The sequence below is a fragment of the Hyla sarda genome, chromosome 10, assembly GCF_029499605.1.
Source record: "Hyla sarda isolate aHylSar1 chromosome 10, aHylSar1.hap1, whole genome shotgun sequence".
Lineage (NCBI taxonomy): Eukaryota > Metazoa > Chordata > Amphibia > Anura > Hylidae > Hyla > Hyla sarda.
Genome location: NC_079198.1, coordinates 59896759 through 59924485, shown reverse-complemented (window position 1 = coordinate 59924485; position 27727 = coordinate 59896759). Strand labels below are relative to the sequence as shown.

At 44.5% G+C, this 27727-nt stretch overlaps 1 protein-coding gene across 4 annotated transcripts in view; it reads left to right on the top strand.

Annotated features, from left to right (window-relative positions):
- CACNG7 (calcium voltage-gated channel auxiliary subunit gamma 7) overlaps positions 1-27727 on the top strand; it is a 234894-nt gene that overhangs the window by 183345 nt on the left and 23822 nt on the right. For all 4 annotated transcript variants that reach the window (XM_056542632.1, XM_056542633.1, XM_056542631.1 and 1 more), the window contains 2 exons: positions 3111-3197; positions 22597-22737. In XM_056542632.1, coding sequence (XP_056398607.1) covers positions 3111-3197; positions 22597-22737 — 228 coding nt within the window. The remainder of the gene's footprint in view (positions 1-3110; positions 3198-22596; positions 22738-27727) is intronic.

Genomic DNA, 27727 nt, shown 5'->3' with positions numbered 1-27727 from the left:
TCTCTGGACACCTCTCCCACAGTCTCCATTGCAATCTGCGCCTAGGCCTCCCGCCGAGGAGGCCATGCAAGTGGATCGGTCTCGCCTGACCCTGGAAGAGAGGAATCGCCGTAAGGAAGAGAATCTTTGTCTGTACTGTGCCAGTACCGAACATTTTTTGGTGGATTGCCCTGTCCGTCCTCCACGTCTGGGAAACGCACGCTCGCACCCAGCTCTCGTGGGTGTGGCATCTCTTGATGCTAAGTCGGCTTCTCCACGTCTCACGGTGCCTGTACGGATTTCTACTTCAGCCAGCTCTTCCCTCTCAGCCGTGGCCTGCCTGGACTCTGGTGCCTCTGGGAATTTTATTCGGGAGTCCTTGGTGAATAAATTCCGCATTCCGGTGACCCGTCTGTTCAAGCCACTCCACATTTCTGCGGTCAACGGAGCCAGGTTGGATTGCACCGTGCGTTACCGCACGGAGCCCCTCCCAATGTGCATCGGACCTCATCACGAGAAAATTGAATTTTTGGTCCTCCCCAATTGCACTTCCGAAATTCTCCTTGGACTACCCTGGCTTCAACACCATTCCCCAACCCTGGATTGGTCCACTGGGGAGATCAAGAGTTGGGGTCCCTCTTGTTCCAAGGACTGCCTTCAACCGGTTCCCAGTACTCCCTGCCGTGACCCTGTGGTTCCTCCTGTATCCGGTCTCCCTAAGGTCGTTATGGACTCTGCCTGCCTTAAGAAGTGCCTCTCCCCCCCTCCCAGTCCAGTCAGGCAAGCCTCGGTGCCTCCTCATGGCCCTCGTCCTGGTGTCACACTGCCCCGTGCCAGGCCTCGCCCTCTGCCCTCCCTCCCCATTCCCACTCCTGCTGTTCTGCCTGCCGTTGAGGAATCCCTCCATCCTTTCCCGGTGTCCTCATCCCAGGGGAGGCAGTTACCGGACAAAGAGAAGGGGAGACCTAAGGGGGGGGGTACTGTTACGCCTAGCGCTCCGGGTCCCCGCTCCTCCCCGGAGCGCGTACGGCGTCTCTCTCTCCGCAGCGCCCCGGTCGGTCCCGCTGACCGGGAGCGCTGCACTGTCTTGGCCGTCGGGGATGCGATTCGCACAGCGGGACGCGCCCGCTCGCGAATCGCATCCCAGGTCACTTACCCGTTCCCGTCCCCTGCTGTCATGTGCTGGCGCGCGCGGCTCCGCTCTCTAGGGCGCGCGCGCGCCAGCTCCCTGAGACTTAAAGGGCCAGTGCACCAATGATTGGTGCCTGGCCCAATTAGCTTAATTGGCTTCCACCTGCTCCCTGGCTATATCTGGTCTCCTCCCTTGCACTCCCTTGCCGGATCTTGTTGCCCTTGTGCCTAGTGAAAGCGTTTTGTGTGTCTAAAGCCTGTGTACCAGTACTTCTGCTATCCACCCTGACTACGAACCTTGCCGCCTGCCCCCGACCTTCTGCTACGTCCGACCATGCTTCTGTCTACTCCCTTGTACCGCGCCTATCTTCAGCAGTCAGAGAGGTTGAGCCGTTGCTAGTGGATACGACCTGGTCACTACCGCCGCAGCAAGACCATCCCGCTTTGCGGCGGGCTCTGGTGAAAACCAGTAGTGACTTAGAACCGGTCCACTAGCACGGTCCACGCCAATCCCTCTCTGGCACAGAGGATCCACTACCTGCCAGCCGGCATCGTGACAATGCTTCTGCCAACTCCAGGCTGTGACATTCAGACAATATATGGTCTCCTCATGCTTCAGCCACCTCCAGGCTTTGTCATTCAGCCAATATATGGTTTACTGATGCTGCTGGGCCTGGGCCTAAACATTTTTATGGTAGCTCTAGCTACCATAAATCTTCAATTTAAATTTCAAAATTAATCTTTTAATCTTAGGGATTGTGAAGCCCTAATGTCTATTCATGCTGCTGCCAGCTCAAGGCTGTGTCATTCAACAACTATATGGTCTCCTCATGCTGCCAACACCTCCACGCTTTGTCATTCAGCCACTATATGGTCTCCTCATGCTGCCAACACCTCCACGCTGTGTCATTCAGCCACTATATGGTCTCCTCCTGCTTCAGCCACATCCAAGCTGTGTCATTGAGCCACTATATGGTCTCCTCATGCTGCCAACACCTCCAGGCTGTGTCATTTAGCCACTGTATGGTCTCCTCATGCTGCCAACACCTCCATCCACGCTGTGTCATTCAGGCACTATATGGTCTTCTCATGCTTCAACCAGATCCAAGCTTTGTCATTCAGCCGCTATGTGGTCTCCTCATGCTGCCAACACCTCCATGCTGTGTCATTCAGCCACTATATGGTCTCCTCATGCTGCCAACACCTCCACGCTGAGTCATTCAGCCACTGTATGGTCTTCTCATACTGATGCCACCTCCAGACTCTGTCATTGTGCCGCTCTGCAGCAGTGATTCTGAAAGCGATGCCTGTAATCTGCATTTCTTACTGAATAACAGTAATATTTCACTACCCCAGCACACTCCAAATGCATCTTAGAACAAAGCAAAGTGTTCTACACCCCTATTGATGCTCTTTGTAGTCCAGAAATAGCCGTTTTTAATATAGATTTACCTCAAATAAATTCGGATTGAACCAAATTTTGGGGAAAAATTCGGGGTGAATCGGCCAAATCAAATTTTTCAAAAGATCGCTCATCTCTAGTGATCAATATACATAAGCTTTATCCTCAAAATCTTTTATGTCAAATGCAGGATACAATTTGAGTTGCTTCTTACCATATTAGGAAAAATGCGGCAAATCTGTTTACATAGTTATTTAAAATAGCTGGTTTTGTTGCCCAGCGCTCAGCTTTCTAAGTCTCTCTTCACATACATATTGGCGCTTCTGCTCATAAAGTGCAATGGATAACAAAGGCACACTATAAACTCTTTAGACTTACAATGGGGTCTAGTAGGGATTCCAGAGGGTTGTTATGCCATCAAGAATAGAGTTGCATTCTTTGTTGTTTTTGTCATTAAATGCAATAGAATTTCACAGCCTCAGAAAAAAAAAAATATATATATATATGGGCTGTGATTGCCAAGAGGGCCAATTCTTCTCTTAATGTTTACGTTTCAGCCATTCTATAACTAATGAATATTTTACTATATTTACTACAGGTCGAGAAAAGGGTCGGTGTGTTGCTTCGGAATTTTTTCATGGACCAGACACAGATATTGTGACAGAAAACACTGCAAATATACTCAGTAAGTTATTGAAAATGTTACAACCTGTAAATTTATCCTAACATAATTTGAGTGAAGATTTATAGAGAAATTACTTTTATAACCTGTCAGCACCCAAATCCCCCTTTGTAAGTAATGTAACATCAAGAGTAGTGAAGAGCTGTACAATTTATAAACTAGCTTGAGTAAACAGCATTTAAAAAAAATTCCCATTCAGATATTGGCTAAACAAACTAGATGATTTTATTTTATTAAAGGGGTTATCAAGGAATCGAAAAACAGACCTAATTTCTTTCAAAGACTGCTCCCTGTCTGTCTCCACTTTTGGTGTGGTATTAAAATTTGGCTCCATTCATTTCAATGGAACTGAGCTGCAGAACCACACCCAACCTGGAGACAGACAGGGAGCGGTCTTTGAAAGAAATTATCTCAGTTTTTTGGATTCCTGGGTAACACCTTCAAACCTGCCATGAAGGAGAAGCCTACATTGGGCAACCCCCTTTTTCTTGCTCGTCTACAGACCCAATTCCCAGTTTGACTGTTGGGTGTTTAGGGGTTTGCTACAATAAGCCTGTTACACAGGGAGAAGCGTGGTCGATGGCCAAGGATTTTGACAGGTCAAAATCACCCAATCAGCCAATAACCAAGCCTTTTCTTGTTCGTTAGCTGATCACTAGCCTGATCATTGCCCTGTGTAATAGGGCTCTCACCCTTTAGTGTAAAATAGATCATCTGTGGTCCCACTGCTAGTATAAAGGATTAAAGGACATCTATAGTGCAAAATAACTTATCCCCTATCCGAAGGTTACGGGGCCGCGGCAATATACAGGAGAGGGGGCGTTCCGTCCCCGCATGACGCGGAGGCCGACACGCCCCCTCCATGAATCCCATAGAGATATATGGAGGGGGAGTGTCTGCCGCGGCTTTCTGCCGGGGACGAAACTTCACTTCCGGCAGACTACCGCAACCCTGTCCAGGAGATCACGGGGGGCCCCAGCGCTCGGACCCCCCGCAATCTATAACTTATCCCCTATCCTTTGGATAGGGGATAAGTTATTTTGCACTGGAGTACTCCTTTAACTAGCATGCATTAAAAACAATAACTATTGGGAAAATGTATCAAAGCTGTGCAATGTAGGTCAGATGTTGACATTGTTGCAAATTTTTGCACAAGTCTCTTGGTTGCTCAAAAAAATTTGACTGTTGTCCTCTTAAATTTTAAAGGGGTACTTGGAGAAAAAAACAAAACATTTTTTCAGATCAAATGGTGCCAGAAATTTATAGACATTTGTAAAAGTCTTAAATGGGCCCTGTCAGAGCCAAAAGCTTTTTATGTGTTGTTAAAGACCTGTGAAAATTAACCCCTTCCCGCAGAATGTCATATATAAACGCCGGGTTGTGCAGTGCGTTCGCGCATCCCGGCGTTTATAAATGACATTCAGTTAACCCGGCGATGCGCAGCATCGCACGGGTTAACTGGCAGAAGTCCCGCTGTTTCCAGCAGGGGACAACTTCTGCTTCACCCCCAGGACCATCAATTGATGGTCCTGGTCAGCGATCACTGTGATTGGTCCCTGTGGACCAATCACAGTGATCTGGGGTGAAAGTTCAGATCCCCCGCACTGCCCGCCCCTGGAAGTCGGGCAGAACGGGGGACGAAGCGCTGCAGGGGCTCGCGGGGACCTGCGGCACACGGGGGGGAACAGGAGGGGACCGGCGGACTTACCTAATCCAGCGGCGGGACCGAGGAGCAGCGCGGGACCGGCCACGTGGACGAGCAGCGACGGGTAAGTATGTAGTCCTCAGAGGCAGCAGTGAAGATCTTCACTGCTGCTTCTAGGAGTCTGAAAACTACAACTCCCAGCATGCCTAGACAGCCTTTGGCTGTCTGGGCATGCTGGGAGTTGTAGTTTTGCAACATCTGGAGGGCCCCAGTTTGGAGACCATTGTATAATGGTCTCCAATCTGTGCTCTTCCAGCTGTTGCAAAACTACAACTCCCAGTATGCACTGACTGTCCAGGCATGCTGGGAGTTTTAGTTCAGCAACATCTGGCCCTTCAGATGTTGCCGAACTACAACTCCCAGCATGCCCTTCAGCTGTCTGGGCATGCTGGGAGTTGTAGTTTTGCAACAACTGGAGACACACTGGTTGGGAAACATTGTCTGTTTCTAACTCAGTGTTTCCTAACCTGTGTGCCTCCAGCTGTTGCAAAACTATGACTCCCAGCATGCACTAACAGACCATGCATGCTGGGAGTTGTGGTTTTGCAACAGCTGATGCAAGCCCCCCCGCCCCGCCACCCCCGTGAATGTACAGGGTACATTCACATGGGCGAGGCTTTTACAGTGGGTTTCTCGCATCTTGAGATGCAGCAAATTTTGCGCTGGGAAACTCGCTGTAACCCCCCGCCCATGTGACTGTACCCTAAAAACACTAAACTACACTAACACAAAATAAAATAAAAAGTTAAAAACACTACATATACACATACCCCTACACAGCCCCCCTCCCCCAATAAGAACGTCCGGTACACCACTGTTTCCAAAGCAGAGCCTCCAGCTGTTGAAAAACAACAACTCCCAGTATTGTCGGACAGCCGTTGACTGTCCAGGCATGCTGGGAGTTTTGCAACAGCTGGAGGCACCCTGTTTGGGAATCACTGGCGTAGAATACCCCTATGTCCACCCCTATGCAAATCCCTAATTTAGGCCTCAAATGCACATGGCGCTCTCACTTTGGAGCCCTGTCGTATTTCAGGGCAACAGTTTAGGGTCACATATGGGGTATCGCCGTACTCGGGAGAAATTGCGTTACAAGGTTTGGGGGGCTTTTTCTTCTTTAACCCTTCATGAAAAGGAAATGTTGGGGTCTACACCAGAATGTTAGTGTAAATTTTTTTTATTTTTTACACTAACATGCTGATGTTGCCCTATACTTTACATTTTCACAAGAGGTAAAAGGGAAAAAAGCCCCCCAAAATTTGTAACGCAATTTCTCCCGACTACGGAGATACCCCATATGTGGGCGCAAAGTGCTCTGGGGGCGCACAACAAGGCCCAGAAGGGAGAGCGCACCATGTACATTTGAGGTGATTTGCACAGGGGTGGCTGATTGTTACAGCGGTTTTGACAAACGCAAAAAAAAAAAAACCCCACATGTGACCCCATTTCGGAAACGACACCCCTCACGGAATGTAATGAGGGGTGCAGTGAGAATTTACCCCTCACAGGTGTCTGACGGATCTTTGGAACAGTGGTCCATGAAAATGAAAACTTGTACAGCCCACTGTTCCAAAGATCTGTCAGACACCAGTGGGGGGCAAATGCTCACTGTACCCCTTGTTACGTTCCTCAAGGGGTCTAGTTTCCAAAATGGTATGCCATGTGGGGGTTATTTTGCTGTTCTGACACCTTAGGGGCTTCCTAAATGCGACATGCTCCCCGAGCAAAATTTGCTCTCAAAAAGCCAAATATGACTCCTCTTCTGAGCATTGTAGTTCGCCCATAGTGCACTTCAGGTCAACTTATGGGGTACCTCCATACTCAGAAGAGATGGGGTTACAAATTTTGGGGGGTATTTTCTGCTATTAACCCTTGCAAAAAGGTGAAATTAAGGGGGAAACACACATTTTAGTGGAAATTTTTTTTTTTTTTTTTACATATGCAAATGTCGTGAAACACCTGTGGGGTAATAAGGCTCACTTTATTCCTTATTACATTCCTCAAGGGGTCTAGTTTCCAAAATGGTATGCCATGTGGGTATTTTTTACTGTTCTGGCACCATAGGGGCTTCCTAAATGCGACATGCCCCCCGAGCAAAATTTGCTCTCAAAAAGCCAAATATGACTCCTTCTCTTCTGAGCATTGTAGTTCGCCCATAGTGCACTTCAGGTCAACTTATGGGGTACCTCCATCCATACTCAGAAGAGAAGGGGTTACAAATATTGGGGGGTATTTCCTGCTATTAACCCTTGGAAAAATGTGAAATTTGGGGGGAAACACACATTTTAGTGAAAGAAAAATATATTTTTTTTACATATGCAAAAGTCGTGAAACACCTGTGGGGTATTAAGGCTCACTTTATTCCTTGTTATGTTCCTCAAGGGGTCTAGTTTCCAAAATGGTATGCCATGTGAGGGTTTTTTGCTGTTCTGGCACCATAGGGGCTTCCTAAATGCAACATGCCCCCCAAAAACCATTTCAGAAAAACGTACTCTCCAAAATCCCCTTGTCGCTCCTTCGCTTCTGAGCCCTCTACTGCGCCCGCCGAACACTTAACATAGACATATGAGGTATGTGCTTACTCGAGAGAAATCAGGCTACAAATATAAGTATACATTTTCTCCTTTTACCCCTTGTAAAAATTTAAAAATTGGGTCTACAAGAACATGCGAGTGTAAAAAATGAAGATTGTGAATTTTCTCCTTCACTTTGCTTCTATTCCTGTGAAACACCTAAAGGGTTAAAATGATGACTGAATGTCATTTTGAATACTTTCGGGGGTGCAGTTTTTATAATGGGGTCTTTTGTGGGGTATTTCTAATAAGAAGACCCTTCAAATCCACTTCAAACCTGAACTGGTCCCTGAAAAATAGTGAGTTTGAAAATTTTGTGAAAAATTGGAAAATTGCTGCTGAACTTTGAAGCCCTCTGGTGTCTTCCAAAAGTAAAAACTCGTCACTTTTATGATGCAAACATAAAGTAGACATATTGTATATGTGAATAAAAAATTTTTTTATTTGTAATATACATTTTCCTTACAAGCAGAGAGCTTCAAAGTTAGAAAAATGCAAAATTTTCAAATTTTTCATCAAATTTTAGGATTTTTCACAAGGAAAGGATGCAAGTTACCAAAAAATGTTACCACTACGTTAAAGTAGAATATGTCACGAAAAAACAATCTCGGAATTGGAATGATAACTAAAAGCATTCCAGAGTTATTAATGTTTAAAGTGACAGTGGTCAGATGTGCAAAAAACGCTCTGGTCCTTAAGGCCAAAATGGGCTTGGTCCTGAAGGGGTTAAAGACCTTTTGTAATATGGTTGTTTAACATTTTTTTAAATGTATTAATACTACTAGGGGTCCCCATACCTACTGGGACTCCAGAGATGATTCATAACAAGGCTTCATGAGCAGACACACCAATCACCTCCTACCACCACAAGAGAAGGGCACGCCCCCTTCCCCTTTCTAACACTGTGAGCTAATTAAAAGTGGTATTTCTATTATAAATATAGGTGAAAGAGGCATCAAAATTAGATGTACAAGATCAGGATTAGGTTCTGAGTAACATATTCTTTTATTTTTTTATTTTTTGGGGGATCTGAGAGGTACACTTTAAGCCTACCAGTACTGTATTGTGAACTTTCCAGTCTGACCACAGTGCTCTCTGCTGCCACATCTATCCACGTTAGGAACTGTCCAGAGCAGAAGAGGTTTGCTTTGGTGCTTTGCTACTGCTCTGGACAGTTTATGACACAGACAATTCGGTATTTACATATATATATATATATATATATATATATATATATATATATAAAACTCAATGGCCCTCATTTATTATAGAAAAGAAAAAGAAAACCCGAAAAAGCGGCGTGGCTGCCGGGAAAAGGGGACATGGTCTCCAAAAGGGGCGTGTTCCCGACATTTTCACAAAAAAAACAACATATTTACTAAGGTTTTCACATTAAATGTGGTGGATTTGAGCTGAGAAAAACCAGACAGATCAGAGCAGGTGTAAAAAAGCAAAGTGTAGGGAAAGTGGAATATGTAGGGAAACCTTAGTAAATAACGTGGAAAATAAATTGTAGGGAATTAAAACCCACAAAGAAACCTACACAACACTTTTAGTAAATAAGGGCCAATGTGTGTTTGTGTGTGTGCTTGTGTGTATGTATGTATGTTCCACAATAATGTGCTAAAGATATTAACTTGAAACTTGGCACACATGTTACTTATATGTCAACAACAAACATAGAATAGGTGATTTAACCCTTACCCCCATTTGCCAGGGTCGGGGATTTTGTTTAAAGTCCTGTACAAGTCTATGGAAAATATATGTTACTGCATAACTTCCAAACGGCTGAAGATATTTCGATAATACTTGGTTACATGTTACTTATATGTCCACTTAAAATATAGGATAGTTAATTCAACCCTTAACTACCCGCATTTGTGAGGGTCAGGGTTTTTGTTTAAAGTCCCATGCAAATCAATGGGAAATGTATGTTCCCACATAACTTCTGTACGGCTGGAGACATTTCAATAATACCTCTTACACATCTTACTTATATGTAAAAAAACTATGATAGTTGAATTAACCCTTACCTACACCCTTTTTATAAAAGATGGGTTTTTATTTCAAGTCCCATGCAAGTATTTGGGACTTCTAGTACCTTACTCCATAAGCTCCGCTCTGCATCTCTTGGGGAATGTGTCAGTCCGGCTTGCAAGCCAAACCCCATCCCACAAAGACCCACCCACAGTTTAAGCCCCACTCATTTTATTATCTACCCTTTTTGTGCATTGGTCTAGCTTGCAAAATCACACCCAGTTCCACAAAGCCATGTCCCCTTCTATTTTCAGCTTACAACATCTTCATCACAAATCAGTCCCACCTGAGGACAGGATATGAGGATGGGACATAAGGACAGGATATGAGGATGGGACAAAAGGACAGCATGTGAGGTTGGGATATGAGGACGGGATATGAGGTTGGCATATGAAGACTGGATGGGAGGTTGGCATATAAGGTCGGTATCTGAGGTCAGGAAATGATGACGGGATATGAGGACGGGATATGAAGACGGGATATGAGGTCAGGATATGAGGTCGGGATATGGGGACGGGATATGGGGATGGGATATGGGGACGGGATATGGGGACGGGATATGAGGTCGGGATATGAGGTTGGGATATGAGGTTGGTATATGAGGTTGGGATATTGTCACGATGCCGGCTGGCAGGTAGTGGATCCTCTGTGCCAGAGAGGGATTGGCGTGGACCGTGCTAGAGGATCGGTTCTAAGTCACTACTGGTTTTCACCAGAGCCCGCCGCAAAGCGGGATGGTCTTGCTGCGGCGGTAGTGACCAGGTCGTATCCCCTAGCAACGGCTCTACCTCTCTGGCTGCTGAAGATAGGCGCGGTACAAGGGAGTAGACAGAAGCAAGGTCGGACGTAGCAGAAGGTCGGGGCAGGCAGCAAGGATCGTAGTCAGGGGCAACGGCAGGAGGTCTGGAACACAGGCTAAGAACACACAAGGAAACGCTTTCACTGGCACTAAGGCAACAAGATCCGGCGAGGGAGTGAAGGGGAAGTGAGGTGATATAGGGAAGTGCACAGGTGTAAACACTAATTGGGACCACTGCGCCAATCAGCGGCGCAGTGGCCCTTTAAATCGCAAAGACCCGGCGCGCGCGCGCCCTAGGGAGCGGGGCCGCGCGCGCCGGGACAGAACTGACGGAGAGCGAGTCAGGTACGGGAGCCGGGGTGCGCATCGCGAGCGGGCGCTACCCGCATCGCGAATCGCATCCCGGCCAGAGGCGGTATCGCAGCGCCCCGGGTCCGTGGAACCGACCGGAGCGCTGCAGTGAGAGGAGTGTAGCGAGCGCTCCGGGGAGGAGCGGGGACCCGGAGCGCTCGGCGTAACAGTACCCCCCCCCTTGGGTCTCCCCCTCTTCTTGGAGCCTGAGAACCTGAGGACCAGACTTTTGTCCAGGATATTGTCCTCAGGTTCCCAGGACCTCTCTTCTGGACCACAACCCTCCCAATCCACTAAAAAGAAGGTTTTCCCTCTGACCTTTTTAGATGCTAAAATTTCTTTGACGGAGAAGATGTCCGAGGAGCCGGAGACAGGAGTGGGGGGAACGGATTTGGGAGAGAAACGGTTAATGATAAGTGGTTTAAGAAGAGAAACATGAAAGGCATTAGGAATACGAAGAGAAGGAGGAAGAAGAAGTTTGTAAGAGACAGGATTAATCTGGCGCAAAATCTTGAAAGGACCAAGATAGCGTGGTCCCAACTTATAGCTAGGGACACGGAAGCGGACATATTTGGCGGAGAGCCATACCTTGTCTCCAGGGGAAAAAATGGGAGGAGCTCTTCTTTTCTTATCCGCGAATCTCTTCATGCGTGAAGAAGCCTGTAAGAGAGAATTTTGGGTCTCTCTCCATATGATGGAAAGATCACGAGAAATTTCATCCACAGCGGGCAGACCAGAGGGCAAGGGGGTAGGGAGGGGGGGAAGAGGGTGACGGCCGTACACCACGAAAAACGGGGATTTGGAGGAAGATTCAGAGATTCTGAAATTATACGAGAATTCGGCCCAAGGTAGAAGATCTGCCCAGTCATCCTGGCGGGAGGAAACAAAATGTCGTAAATAGTCACCCAAGATCTGGTTAATTCTTTCTACTTGTCCATTGGATTGAGGATGGTATGCAGAAGAAAAATTTAATTTAATCTTGAGTTGTTTACAGAGAGCCCTCCAGAATTTAGACACAAATTGGACGCCTCTATCCGAGACGATCTGCGTAGGCAACCCGTGAAGACGAAAAATGTGTACAAAAAATTGTTTAGCCAACTGAGGCGCTGAAGGAAGACCAGGAAGAGGGATGAAATGTGCCATTTTGGAGAATCGATCAACGACCACCCAAATAACAGTGTTGCCATGGGATGGGGGTAAGTCAGTAATAAAATCCATACCAATCAGAGACCAAGGTTGTTCGGGAACAGGCAGAGGAAGAAGAAAACCAGCGGGCTTCTGGCGAGGAGTCTTATCCCGGGCACAGATAGTGCAGGCTCGCACAAAGTCCACCACATCAGTCTCTAGAGTCGGCCACCAATAGAAGCGAGAGATGAGTTGCACAGATTTCTTGATGCCCGCATGACCTGCGAGATGGGAGGAGTGACCCCATTTGAGGATTCCGAGGCGTTGGCGTGGAGAAACAAAGGTCTTTCCTGGAGGAGTTTGCCTGATGGAGGCTGGAGAAGTGGAAATCAGGCAGTCAGGAGGAATGATGTGTTGAGGGGAGAGTTCAATTTCAGAAGCATCTGAGGAACGAGAGAGAGCATCGGCCCTAATGTTCTTATCAGCAGGCCGAAAGTGAATTTCAAAATTAAATCGGGCAAAGAACAGAGACCACCTGGCCTGACGAGGATTCAGCCGTTGGGCAGACTCGAGGTATGAGAGGTTCTTGTGATCGGTGTAAATAATAACTGGAAATCTTGATCCCTCCAGCAGATGCCTCCATTCCTCAAGTGCTAATTTAATGGCTAGAAGCTCTCGATCCCCGATGGAGTAGTTCCTCTCCGCCGGAGAGAAGGTCCTAGAAAAAAAACCACAAGTAACAGCATGCCCGGAAGAGTTTTTTTGTAGAAGGACAGCTCCAGCTCCCACTGAGGAGGCATCAACCTCCAATAGGAAGGGTTTAGATGGGTCAGGTCTGGAGAGCACGGGAGCCGAAGAGAAGGCAGACTTGAGTCGTTTAAAGGCGTCTTCCGCTTGAGGAGGCCAAGACTTGGGATCGGCATTTTTTTTGGTTAAAGCCACAATAGGAGCCACAATGGTAGAAAAATGTGGAATAAATTGCCTGTAATAATTGGCGAACCCCAAAAAACGTTGGATGGCACGGAGTCCGGAGGGGCGTGGCCAATCTAAGACGGCAGAGAGTTTATCTGGATCCATTTGTAGTCCCTGGCCAGAGACCAAGTATCCTAGAAAAGGAAGAGATTGGCATTCAAACAGACATTTCTCAATTTTAGCATAGAGTTGATTGTCACGAAGTCTCTGAAGAACCATACGGACATGCTGGCGGTGTTCTTCTAGATTGGCCGAAAAAATTAGGATATCATCAAGATATACAACAACACAGGAGTATAACAGATCACGAAAAATTTCATTAACAAAGTCTTGGAAGACAGCAGGGGCGTTGCACAGGCCAAAGGGCATGACCAGATACTCAAAGTGTCCATCTCTGGTGTTAAATGCTGTTTTCCACTCATCCCCCTCTCTGATGCGGATGAGGTTATAGGCGCCTCTTAAGTCCAATTTAGTAAAGATGTGGGCACCTTGGAGGCGATCAAAGAGTTCAGAGATGAGGGGTAAGGGGTAGCGGTTCTTAACCGTGATTTTATTAAGTCCGCGGTAGTCAATGCAAGGACGTAGAGAGCCATCTTTTTTGGACACAAAGAAAAATCCGGCTCCGGCAGGAGAGGAGGATTTACGGATAAAGCCCTTTTTTAGATTCTCCTGGACGTATTCAGACATGGCAAGAGTCTCTGGGGCAGAGAGAGGATAAATTCTGCCCCGGGGTGGAGTAGTGCCCGGGAGGAGGTCGATAGGACAATCATAAGGCCTGTGAGGAGGTAGAGTCTCCGCTTGTTTTTTGCAGAAAACATCCGCGAAGTCCATATAGGCCTTAGGGAGACCGGTTACTGGAGGAAGCACAGAGTTACGGCAAGGGTTACTGGGAACCGGTTTTAGACAGTCCTTGGAACAAGAGGGCCCCCAACTCTTGATCTCCCCAGTGGACCAATCCAGGGTTGGGGAATGAAGTTGAAGCCAGGGAAGTCCAAGGAGAATTTCCGAGGTGCAATTGGGGAGGACCAAAAGTTCAATCCTCTCGTGATGAGATCCGATGCTCATTAGAAGGGGCTCCGTGCGGAAACGTATGGAACAGTCCAATCTTTCATTGTTTATACAATTGATGTAAAGGGGTCTGGTGAGACTGGTCACTGGGATGTTGAACCTGTTGACGAGAGAGGCCAAAATAAAATTTCCTGCAGATCCAGAGTCCAAGAAGGCCACAGAAGAGAAGGAGAAGGCAGAGGCAGACATCCGCACAGGCACAGTAAGACGTGGAGAAGCAGAGTGGACATCAAGGATTGTCTCACCTTTGTGCGGAGTCAGGGTACGTCTTTCCAGGCGGGGAGGGCGGATAGGACAATCCCTCAGGAAGTGTTCGGTACTAGCACAGTACAGGCAGAGGTTCTCCATGCGGCGTCGTGTCCTCTCTTGAGATGTCAGGCGAGACCGGTCGACCTGCATAGCCTCCACGGCGGGAGGCACAGGAACAGATTGCAGGGAACCAGAGGAGAGAGGAGCCGAAGAGAAGAAACGCCTCGTGCGAACAGAGTCCATATCTTGGCGGAGCTCCTGACGCCTTTCGGAAAAACGCATGTCAATGCGAGTGGCTAGGTGAATAAGTTCATGAAGATTAGCAGGCATTTCTCGTGCGGCCAGAACATCTTTAATGTTGCTGGATAGGCCTTTTTTAAAGGTCGCGCAGAGGGCCTCATTGTTCCAGGATAATTCAGAAGCAAGAGTACGGAATTGTACGGCATACTCGCCAACGGAAGAATTACCCTGGACCAGGTTCAACAGGGCAGTCTCAGCAGAAGAGGCTCGGGCAGGTTCCTCAAAGACACTTCGAATTTCCGAGAAGAAGGAGTGTACAGAGGCAGTGACGGGGTCATTGCGGTCCCAGAGCGGTGTGGCCCAAGCCAGGGCTTTTCCAGACAGCAGGCTGACTACGAAAGCCACCTTAGACCTTTCAGTGGGGAACTGGTCCGACATCATCTCCAAGTGTAATGAACATTGGGAAAGGAAGCCACGGCAAAGCTTAGAGTCCCCATCAAATTTATCCGGCAAGGATAGTCGTAGTCCAGAAGCGGCCACTCGCTGCGGAGGAGGTACAGGAGCTGGCGGAGGAGATGGTTGCTGGAGCTGTGGTAGTAACTGTTGTAGCATAACAGTCAGTTGAGACAGCTGTTGGCCTTGTTGCGCAATCTGTTGTGACTGCTGGGCGACCACCGTGGTGAGGTCAGCGACAACTGGCAGAGGAACTTCAGCGGGATCCATGGCCGGATCTACTGTCACGATGCCGGCTGGCAGGTAGTGGATCCTCTGTGCCAGAGAGGGATTGGCGTGGACCGTGCTAGAGGATCGGTTCTAAGTCACTACTGGTTTTCACCAGAGCCCGCCGCAAAGCGGGATGGTCTTGCTGCGGCGGTAGTGACCAGGTCGTATCCCCTAGCAACGGCTCTACCTCTCTGGCTGCTGAAGATAGGCGCGGTACAAGGGAGTAGACAGAAGCAAGGTCGGACGTAGCAGAAGGTCGGGGCAGGCAGCAAGGATCGTAGTCAGGGGCAACGGCAGGAGGTCTGGAACACAGGCTAAGAACACACAAGGAAACGCTTTCACTGGCACTAAGGCAACAAGATCCGGCGAGGGAGTGAAGGGGAAGTGAGGTGATATAGGGAAGTGCACAGGTGTAAACACTAATTGGGACCACTGCGCCAATCAGCGGCGCAGTGGCCCTTTAAATCGCAAAGACCCGGCGCGCGCGCGCCCTAGGGAGCGGGGCCGCGCGCGCCGGGACAGAACTGACGGAGAGCGAGTCAGGTACGGGAGCCGGGGTGCGCATCGCGAGCGGGCGCTACCCGCATCGCGAATCGCATCCCGGCCAGAGGCGGTATCGCAGCGCCCCGGGTCCGTGGAACCGACCGGAGCGCTGCAGTGAGAGGAGTGTAGCGAGCGCTCCGGGGAGGAGCGGGGACCCGGAGCGCTCGGCGTAACAGATATGAGGTCGAGATATGAGGACGGGATATGAGGACGGGATATGAAGACGGGATATGAGGTCAGGATATGAGGTCGGGATATGGGGACGGGATATGGGGACGGGATATGGGGACGGGATATGAGGTCGGGATATGAGGTTGGGATATGAGGTTGGTATATGAGGTTGGGATATGAGGACGGAATATGAGGTTGGGATATGTGGTTGGGATATGAGGTCAGGATATGAGGATGGGATATCAGGACAGGATATGAAGTCTAGATAGGAGAACGGGATAGGAGGTCAGCATATGAGGACGGGATATGAGGTCAACATAGGAGGTTGGGATATGAGGACGGGATGGGAGGACGGGATATGTGGTATAGATATGAGGACGGGATACCAGGTCAGGACATGAGGTCGAGATATGAGGACGGCATATGAGGTTAAGATTTGAGGACAGGATATGGGGATGGGATATGGGGTTGGGATATGACAACAATATATGGGGATGGGATATGTACTCAGAAGCTTCCTCCTTTGTTGATATTCCTCCCCAACAAGGATTAGGAAGGATAAACCGGGCAATGCCAGGTAATCAGCTAGTATTCTATAAAAAAAAAAAAGAGAGCAGAGCTCCTCATAGGGCAGTATCGTTTAGAACCACAGTATATTATTCAGGTGAAACAGAAAAGCACAAGTGGGACTCTTGCTCACCTTTCTCTGTTAAGTAGAATGACACAACATCAATATGAGGTTGGGATATGAGGACAGGATATGAGGTCGGGGTATGAGGACGGCATATGAGGACGGGATATAAGGATGGGATATGAGGTCGAGACATGAGGTTGGGATATGATTATGGGATATGAGGTCGAGATAGGAGGACGGCATATGAGGTCAAGATATGGGGACGGGATATGGGAACGGGATATGAGGTCGGGATATGAGGACAGGATATGAGGTTGGGATATGAGGTTGGGATAGGAGGTCGGGATATGAGGTTGAGATATGAGGATGGGATATGAGGTCAGGATATGAGGTCGGGATATGAGGTCAGGATATAAGGACGGGATATGGGGTCAGGATATGAGGTCAGGATATGGGGATGGGATATGAGGACGGGCGGGATATGGGGATGGGATGTGAGGTCAGGATATGCGGTCGGGATATGAGGACAAGATAGGAGGAAGGGATATGAGGTCGAGATATGAGGATGGGATAGGAGGTCGAGATATGATGACTGGATATGATGACGGGATATGAGGTTAAGATAAGAGGACGGGATATGGGGATGGGATATGAGGACAGAAGATGGAATGTGAGGTTGGGATATGAGGATGGGATAGGAGGTCGGGGTATGAGGACGGTATATGAGGACGGGATATGAGGATGGGATATGATGATGGGATATGAGGTCGAAATAGGAGGACGGGATATGAGGACGGGATATGAGGTCAGGATATGGGGACGGGATATGGGAACAGGATATGAGGTCGGGATATGAGGTCGGGATATGAGGACAGGATATGAGGTTGGGATATGAGGTTGGGATAGGAGGTCGGGATAGGAGGTCGAGATATGAGGACAGGATATGAGGACAGGATATGAGGTCGGGATATGAGGTAAGGATATGGGGACGGGATAAGAGGTCAAGATATGGGGACGGGATATGGGGACGGGATATGGGGATGGGATATGAGGTCGGGATATGAGGACAGGATAGGAGGAAGGGATATGAGGTTGAGATATGAGAATGGGATATGGGGTTGGGATATGACAACAATATATGAGGATGGGATATGAAGTCAAAGCTTCCTCCTTTGTTGATTTTCCTCCCCAACAAGGATTAGGAAGGAAAAACCGGGCAACGCCGGGTAATCAGCTAGTACTCTATAAAAAAAAGAGAGCAGGGCTCCTCATAGGGCAGTACCGTTTAGAACCACAAGTGGGACTCTGTTATGTAGAATGACACAACATCAATAAGCATGTTCAAAGAAGAATGAGGTGGTGCAGCTTCCCGGTGTCAGCAGGAGAATCCTCTGGCTGATAGTAAATGTGTTGAGATGCAGTGAAGAGAAAAATCCAGGTATGCCAGTGCAATCCACCAGGCAGAGAATTTCATACAACAAGTTTTATTAGCCACAACATTACATGTTACGAGGTTTTCGAACCGCTTCCTCAGATGTTTGGTGGATCGCGCTGGCATATGTGTATTTTTCTCTACACTGCATCTTATCACTAGTGATGAGCGGCAGGGGCCATATTTGATTTTGCCATATTTCGCAAATGTATTGACGATTATTCGTCCTATGTTTGCGAAATTCGCATATTCGTCATGTTCGCTATAATTGCAATAAAAATGTACATTACGAATATTCGTGCTCAACACTACCCATCACAGAAAAAGCGGTGGCAGCAGAGAGCACTATGTCTGACCGGAAAGAAAACATGGCTTCTTATAGAGTATACAGCAGCTGATAAGTACTAGAAGGCTTTACTTTTTTTTTTTTTTTTAAATAAAAGAATTTACAAATCTGTATAACTGTCTTGCATCAGTTGATTTGAAAACACTTTTTTTCCCCTTTGATGCACTCCTTTAAGTATATCTTAGCATTTAGGTAAGTCAGTTCTAGCCCTGAGCAAACCTATCACGTCAACAATGTTTTCTAGTTTGAGCAAGCTCCAAAGCTGCATTCTCTTCATAGACTGTGGTTCATAGACTGATAGCAGCCAGGGATCTGCCACTAATGGCAGACATCAGCGATCACACTGATGCCTGCCATTAACCCTTTAGATGGTATGATCAAAACTGATCTTGGCTTCTAAAGTATTAGCAGGACTTTGTATCCCTCACCTGGTCCTTCTGGCTCTTCCTGGATCCACTTGCATGGTCTGCTATAACGGTTCAGTGCAGTGCAGGAGGCAATCGAGTTAAACAACACGGGATAGTTTGATAAATTTGCCACATATCATCAAACAGAAAACATGCCCTTCAAGTCTAGGTTTCTACTTGGCATTTTGTTTCTTTTTTGCAAACTGCTACTGCATATTTTTTTTCAGCCAAAGCCAGAAGTGGATCCATGAGGAAGGAGAAGTATAAGTCCTTCTTTTATAGTTTGTATTTCTTTTGAATACACTTCTGACTTTGGTGAAAAAATTTCAGTGGCAGTTTAAAAAAATATTAATTATAAAGCCAGCCTTAGACTAATGAAAGACTAAAGCCAGCCTTAGACTAATGTAGACTAATGAAAGGCGTCATAAATGATAAATTTCTCCAATGGATGTGAACCATGGGAAAAGTGTCTATATTCAAGAGGAAAATGTAAAATTACAGTGCAGTAGTTCTATATTACTGTGAGCCAGTTGGCTCTGCTCCCCGACCACCTAAATGAATGTTCTCCAACTATAAAACATGTTGAAAATTATTTGTGGTGGAAACATAGGGCTCACAATAGAATAATTTTTAAGACCTAGAGAATTATGTCTTAAACCTGTTGGGTTTTAAAGATTAGCTACTGTGAATTAGAAGCTTGACTAGACTATGGGTATGTTCACACTGCCGAATTCCACCAGAATATTGCACACAGACAAACCACTGCATTGATTTTAATGGAATTCTGCTGGACTTTGCTCATCTGCTGCAGAAATCCCGATTCCTATAGTCACAAAAAGAATAGACTTGTATTTACAGATTTAGCTTGGAAATGCATTGCCGTCTATAAGACAGTACATATACAAGCAGTCCTAGCGCCCATTGGATTATTCAAATGTGCGGAATGTCCACCCGTGTTTTTTGGCAGACATACTGCACATGTTACCTCATGTGAACATAGCCTGATTAAAGATGTATGTCTAAGTAAAAGGTATTTTTTAAAACCACTGCGAAAAGAATAGTTCTTGATCTACTTACAGAAACCAGACTCACGTCACCATTTTTCTTATTTTGGTAAATCTCCCCCAATGTGCAGATCCGAATCAATATTTGTATTATCATCACCGTTAAAAGCATTAGAAGTAACAGTTATACTGTTCATGATTATTTGGACATATTAAGAGAACTTGCTTGTAGTCTTGGGTCACCTGATTCCATGTTTTTACTTTCTAGCTATACCTCTTGGTTACTAAATGAAATAAAAATCAAATTTTTTTTTAAATAACCACCAGTTCTCTTTAACTGACCATCCACCTTTGTACACCATGTCAATTTTAGGTCCAATATTCAGGACTGATTCCTGCCCTGGCGCCTGAGTTTTCTTAGGCTGGGTTCACATATGTCCGGCATCCCTCATAGGTGAAATCAGCCTAGATCTCGACTCAACCATGCCACAACTGATAACAAGTTGTCATCAGTTGTTTGGCATCCAGCGACCATTGTTTTATGATTGAAGACGGGGGAACGCAGAAAGCTGCGTTCCCTAGTCCAGTGCTCTCCGGAGTGTCCAAGCATCCAGCGTCAAAATTGAGATGCTGGATGATTGTGGACTGTCCCATTCAGATGAATGTGATCAGTTCTAGCATCAGTTTCCCTCCGCTGCACTCCAGAGGAAAACTGTGCCAGACACCTGATATATGTGCACCCAGCCTTACTCTGCTAACCTGCTCTCCAACTCTACTGATGATGTTCCAAACCCACTGCAGACAATTTTATTATTGGATCTAATTCCACATAAAGGCAGTAAGCCAAGTTAAACAATTTCATCATTTAACCCTATAAAAATGCAGGGAATTTGGAGCTTTACAACAAACAAATTGATCTATTGACACTATTGTTATCAGTTGTCTGGCAGTGTTTTCCACAAAGGCGCACTGGAGGGAAACTAATGGTAGAATTTATCCCATTCATTTGAAAGGGACAGTTCACAATCATCCGGTGTCTCAATTTGAATGCCGGATGTTTGGAAATGCTGCATTCCCCTGACTGGCATCCAGAAACAATAGGCGCTGGATGCTACACAACTGATGACAACTGATGCATGTTGTTATCAGTTGTGGCATTAGTTGTGTTGAGATTTAGGCTGAATTCACCAATTTTGGACATATATGAACCCAGCCCTACAAAATTAATCAGAATTTTGGACCTAATTAAACAAAAAAAAAAAAAAAGCATTGGTTCTAGGATGAACATATCAATTTGGTAAAAGTTAAAAGAAAATGTGTATTAATATTACACATAACATATTGTAAATAAAGAATTTAGCAAGAGGTTATCTGACATATGTTCTTTCTTCCAACACAGACACAGTCGATCTTCAGAGTAGTGTATGATGCTAGTCTTCTTCTCAAAACAAAGTTCTACTCTGAGGAAAGGTCAGGTACAGAGAGTCTAAAAAACAACAGCTTCAAGTCTTAGTGGTGGTATTTGTGTCTGATACATGGTGATACTAGCTGTTTTGATGATGTTATATATCCGTATATATGTTGTTATTCTGCGTGGTTCAATGTGGTCCATGTATTTACTTTTAGAAATGCTTCTTTGGACATTGCACAACAAGTGTTACCATTTGTATTCATTATGTGTGGCACATCAAAAATGTAATAAAAAATAAAATAAAATAAAAAAACAGTCCAGCAAAGGGGAAATCCTTTCCTGCATCATTTTGCTGAACTTAACTTGATTTTATTGCATAAGTGGAGTTTTATGTGTTAAGCTGATGATTTTACATTGTGCTTTAAGGAAAGATCAGTATTTGCGGTGGAGAAGTTACAAATAGGGGAATATCACAGCAGAGGCATAACTAATATAACGAGTTGGCCATATCAGAAGGTTTGAACCCATTCTATTTTTAAATATTTTTTTTCCGGTAGATTGTATCTTTAGTGGTAGTTGTCTCGGTTTTGGGGTGTGACACTGAAACCATTTGTCTCTACAATATTTGTATAAGGCTTTATGGATTCTGAGTTAAAGTTTTTAAGCTTTTTATAGATAGGATATTGGGACTTTGTCTAGTTGTTTTGGCATTTAAACATGGAATGTGTTCTCAAATTATACAAGGCATTGTTCTTAGAAAAAAAATATGCAGTTAATCAGGGGATGGTGTTAATAAAAGCAAGGGGGAAGATTTATCCAAACCTGTGCAAAGATAAAAATGCCCAGTTGTACATAGCAACCAATCTGATTTCTTCTTTCATTTTGCAGAGGCCTTGTTAAAAATGAAAGAAGCGATCTGATTGGTTGCTATGGACAACTGGGCAACGTTTCCTCTGCACAGGTTTTGATAAATCTCCCCTGATGTTGTCAGACACATTTAGAACACATTTTAAGATGTTGATCTCTCAGCTATGTGATTTAGCTTAAATATCCATTTAGTGTCCATGCACTTTTTGGGATATTGTGGCTTATTTAATGTTCCAACCTATAAGCTTTGTTACTAGACATTTGTTTGCTAAAAAATATGAAAAAAAAAGTATTCAATTTTAGAAGTTTAAAATTTTAAAACTTTTAAATCCAAGCAATGAGAAATGGAACATAATTCCTTTAACCTGGAATGTAAATTATTTGACATCTAAATGTTTTATGAAATTAAGATTATTGTCCTGGGAGGTTCTTGACACTCAATAGCAAAGAATATGGGATCAATCTGGGCTGAGCACCCATTATATAGATTACCTCTATGAATAGAGATTACATCTAGTTTTGAGCAACATTGTCATGTGTAACAATTCCATTTCATAAAAAGACAAAATTGATTAAAGGAAATGTTACAATATTTGTATATCTGTATTCAAAACTCAGATTTGACTATTGTAGCCTTACTTATATATAAGTATTACCATGTGTTTCTCAGCAAGTTCTTGAATGTGTTCAGAAAACTTAGAAGCATTGCTCTGTTTACAGATTGTGTTTTGTACCTTTTGTGCAGAGACCATCCGTAGTGCTACGCCATTTCCCATGGTCAGCCTTTTTCTTGTGTTTACTGCCTTTGTTATCAGCAACATTGGACACATCCGGCCACAGAGGACAATACTGGCTTTTGTGTCTGGCATTTTCTTTATTCTCTCAGGTAAGTAATAACACACATATATGTGAAACATCTGCTTTCGAGGTAGAAATCTTATATTATATCTAGAGAATATCTACAAGGATACACAATACAGATATTAATGAAACCTTCTTTTTACTTCTAATATTGCGTTCAAATATCCTGCTTAACCCCTTAGGACATGTGCCGTAAATGTACGGTGCTGCAGAGAGAAACTTTGCGCACAGCTCTGTACATCTACGACATGAGTGCAGGAGCTGTGCTCGCTTCATACACAGTAGGTTCTGGTGGCTATCAGCAGCCGCGGACCCGCCGGAAATGGCGGACATACAGTAAGTGTTTGGGCTCATGTCTGACATTAACCTCTCAGATACTTTCATCAATACAGATCAAGGCCTCTGCGGCAGTGCAACACTTTATGTGGCTGATCTGATCGCCTGTGACACTGCTGCGGGGATCAGATCAGCCAAGATGGGGGACAGAGGTCCCCCTCACCTGCCTCCGCTGCTCTCCTGGGGTCTTCTGCTCTGACCTGCCTTCCAGCAGGCCAGAGAAGAAGATTGTCAATACAACTAATCAGTGTTATGCCCTATGCATAGCACAGAACAGTATTAGCAATTAGCAATTGCTATAAATAGTCCCCTATGGGTACAAAAAAAAAGTTGAAAATAATTGTAAAAAAAAGTTTTAAAAAGATGTGAAAAAGCCCCTTTCCCAATAAAGATTTAAATCACCCCTTTTCCCCATTCTAGTCAAAAAGGCTTAATGGGTTAATGATCCCGTACGGTGAACGGTGTAAACGGGAAAAAAAAGTCAAAAATTTCTCGCAAAAAACAAGCCCTCATATGGGTCTGTGAATGGAAATATAAAAGAGTTATGAATTTTAGAAGGCGAGGAAGAATCAAAATGCAAAAATAAATTGGCAGTGTCCTTAAAGGGGTACTCCGGCACTAAGACATCTTATCCCTTATCCAAAGGATAGGGGATAAGATGCCTGTTCGTGGGGGTCCTGCCGCTGGGGACCCTCATGATCTTTCACGCAGCACCCTGTTACCATCAGCCCCCGTAGCATGTTCGCTACGGGTCTGATGACTGACGATCACGGGGCCGGAGTATTGTGACATCCTGGCTCCGCCCCCCGTGTGACGTCACGCTCCACCCCCTCAATGCATGCCTATGGGATGGGGCGTGCCAGCTGTTGGTAACGGGGTGCTGCGTGAAAGATCACGGGGGTCCCCAGCGGCGGGACTCCCGCGATCAGATATCTTATCCCCTATCCCCTAGCCATAATCATACTGCTCAAAATAAAACAAATGCAAAAACAACTACAAGTACTAGGACACCTAGATTCCATACTAAATTCAAGACAGAGATATTCCCCTCTCCCAAAAAACATCTGGGGATTTTAACTTGTCCATATTAACAATGCACAATCCTGCATGCATACCCTTGTCCCTTATCACAACACCTTTCTTTTCAACATTTTTTAGTGATTTAGTCCTTTAGTCAATTCAATGCCCATTTATGAGGGATAATAATGCATTATCCAATGACATTCTATCCTTGATATCTAGATCCATTAATTCACAGGTTTCTCAAACAAACCCCCATTGAGTGCTGAATGTTCTTAACCAATGTATAAATCCATGATCCAGTCTTTATGATCCAATTCTCAACAATAAGTTTATTTAACAGGACTGTATCAGCCTCACATCCAGTGAAGTCCACTTGGTTTGTGCAAATTAATCACTTTTAACAAACTTAAAAAAAAAAAATTTCAAAACACTTTTCACATTACAAAAGGACCCAATAATGAAAAAAAAAAAAAAAAAAAAACAATTATGTTGGTCATTAGTTTTATCAAAGACATGAGTGGGTCCAAAACACGGAAAAAGGTACAAATATTATCACTATTGTTTATCTCTGTGTTGGGTTAAAGGGGTACTCCCCCGGAATGTATTATTATTTTTTAATCAACTGGTGCCAGAATTTAAACAGATTTGTAAATTATTTGATACAAAAATTGCCTACACCTCAAGGGCAGTATTCACATTAATAAATTGGTTGACCATGCTTCAGTTATGAACCAAATTTCATTAAAAGTACAGCTTATGTTGCATAAAATATAGTGCATAAAATATTTCCCACACAGGGCCCTTGTGGGGAAAATAACAGTTGCAATAAGAATAAGTGTGGAGAGCATCAAACAAAAATTAGTAGACAGTAAATTGTGTTGTTACCGATAGTCCGGCAATTTGGAGAAATTGCCATCTGGGAATACTATTCTTATTTGCTGGACTATTCCATCTTCTTATTTGCTGGACTATTTCATCTAGTTTTCCAGACTATCAGATTCTCCAAATTGCCGGACAATCGGTAACAACACAATTTACTGTCTACTATTTTTTGTTTGATGCTCTCCACACTTATTCTTATTGCAACTGTTATTTTCCACACAAGGGCCCTGTGTGGGAAATATTTTAAGCACTATATTTTATGCAACATAAGCTGTACTTTTAATAAAATTTGGTTCATAATTGAAGCACGGTCTCAGTCAACCAATTTATTAATGTGAATACTGCCCTTGAGGTGATGAATCACAATTGCTCCAAGGTACAAAGACTGGAGCACTAAGGTCCCTATCAAGACTAACTACCTAAAATTCAACTTTTAATAAATATGAATAAAACAAGACCTAGTGATTAATGCTGTTTAAAAGAATGACCTTGCATCCTGTGTAGAACTCTATCGAAAAATACTGTCAGTGTCTACCAAAGTGGGGCCCTATGTGTTATATTTGCACTCAACCATTATGCCACATCCTGTGTGGTACCATCAGTTGGCAATGTATATTATTGTGCTGTCTTATCATATATGGAGGGGCATAACACCCTCTCTCTAGTCAATATAATATGGGATCCTTCCACCTTAATTGGTAGATAGTTATTAGTGGTGCCTGCCGGCTGCACCACTAGTATTTGGTTGGTGGGGCCTACAGGCTCGTCCACCCTTTTCCTTTTATCAAGCCAACTGCTGGTGTTATGTACTTTTATGAACAGGAACAAGAGACGTAGTTAAAACATGAAGATTGCCTCCCTAAACATGTTTCAGTGTAAACACACCCTCATCAGGAGAAAAATACGGTTTGCCTCATTTTTCCTCCTGATGACCTCACCTCTACCAATTAAGGTGGAAGGATCCCACATTATATTGACCAGAAAGAGGATGTTATGCCCCTCCATATATAATAAGACAGCACAATAATATACATTGCCAACTGATGGTACCACACAGGATGTGGCATAATGCAAATATAACACATAGGTCCCCACTTGAGTAGACACTGCCAGTATTTTTCGATAGAGTACTACACAGGATACAAGGTCATTCTTTTAAACAGCACTAATCACTAGATCTTGTTTTATTTGTATTTAATAAAAGTTAAATTTTAGGTAGTTAGTCCTGATAGGGACCTTAGTGCTCCAGTCTTTGTACCTTGGAGCAATTGTGATTCATTAGTTAAAGTGGTCTTGAACTTACCTGGGTTTATTTGTGTTTTTGTTTTTCTGCCCTTGAGGTGTAGGCAATTTTTGTATCAAATATTTTATTTCACTCTCACACCTAGGGTATAGGTGTTTTCTAGCCTACTTCACCTCGGTCAGTATATAATTGTGAGCTGTACCACCCAATTTTTTCTTTTTAGATTTGTAAATTACTTCTATTTAAAAAACGTAATCCTTCCAGTACTTATCAGCTGCTATTTGCTCAACAGGAAGTTATTTTCTTTTTGAATTTCCTTTCTGTCTGGCAACAGAGCTCTCTGCTGAAACCTCTGTCCATTTTAGGAACTGTCTGGAGCAGGATAGGTTTGCTATGGGGATTTGTCCCTATTCTTGACAGTTACGAAAGTGGACAGAGGTGTCAGCAGAGAGCGCTGTGGTCAGACAGAAATGAAATTCAAAAAGAAAATAATTTCCTCTGGAACATACAGTAGCTGATAAGTACTGGAAGTATTAAGATTTTTAAATAGAAGTAATTTACAAATCTGCTTAACTTTCTGGCTCCAGTTGATTAACCCCTTAAGGACTTTCAGTTTTTGCATTTTCTTTTTTCCTCCTTACATTTTAAAAATCATAACCCTTTCAATTTTCCATCTAAAAATCCATATTATGGCAAATTTTTTGCACCACCAATTCAACTTTCCAGTGACATTAGTCATTTTACCCAAAAATCCACGGCAAAACGGGGGAAAAAAAATCATTGTGTGACAAAATTGAAGAAAAAATGCCATTTTGTAACTTGTGGGGGCTTCCGTTTCTATGCAGTGCATTTTTCAGTAAAAATGACACCTTATATTTATTCTGTAGGTCCATATGGTTAAAATGATACCCTAATTATATAGGCTTGATTTGGTCGTACTTCTGGAAAAAATCGTAACTACTCGTAACTGTCCTCTTCTGACCCCTATAACTTTTTTTATTTTTCCGCTTACGGGGCTTTAGGGCTAATTTTTTGCACTGTGATCTGAAGTTTTTATCAGTACCATTTTTGTGACCAAAAGTATGCTATTTTGGACTTTTCATTTTTTTTTTACATGTACGCCATTGACTGTGCGGTTTAATTAGCAATATATTTTTATAGTTCGGACATTTCCACACACAGCGAAACCACATATGTTTCTTTTTATTTACACAGTTTTTTAATAAATTTTTTTAATGGGAAAAGGGGGGGGGGTGAATCAAACTTTTATTGGGGAAGGGGTTAAATCACATTTATTAACTTTTTTCAATTTTTTTTGCAGTGTTATAGCTCCCATAGGGGGCTACAACACTGCACACACTGATCTTTTACACTGATCACTGGCATGTATTAACATGACAATGATCAGTGTTATCGGCGCTTGACTGCTCCTGCCTGGATCTCAGGCACGGAGCAGTCATTCGCCGATCGGACATCGAAGAGGCAGGTCGGGATCCTCCCGGTGTCCTGCAAGCTTTTCGGGACGCCACGA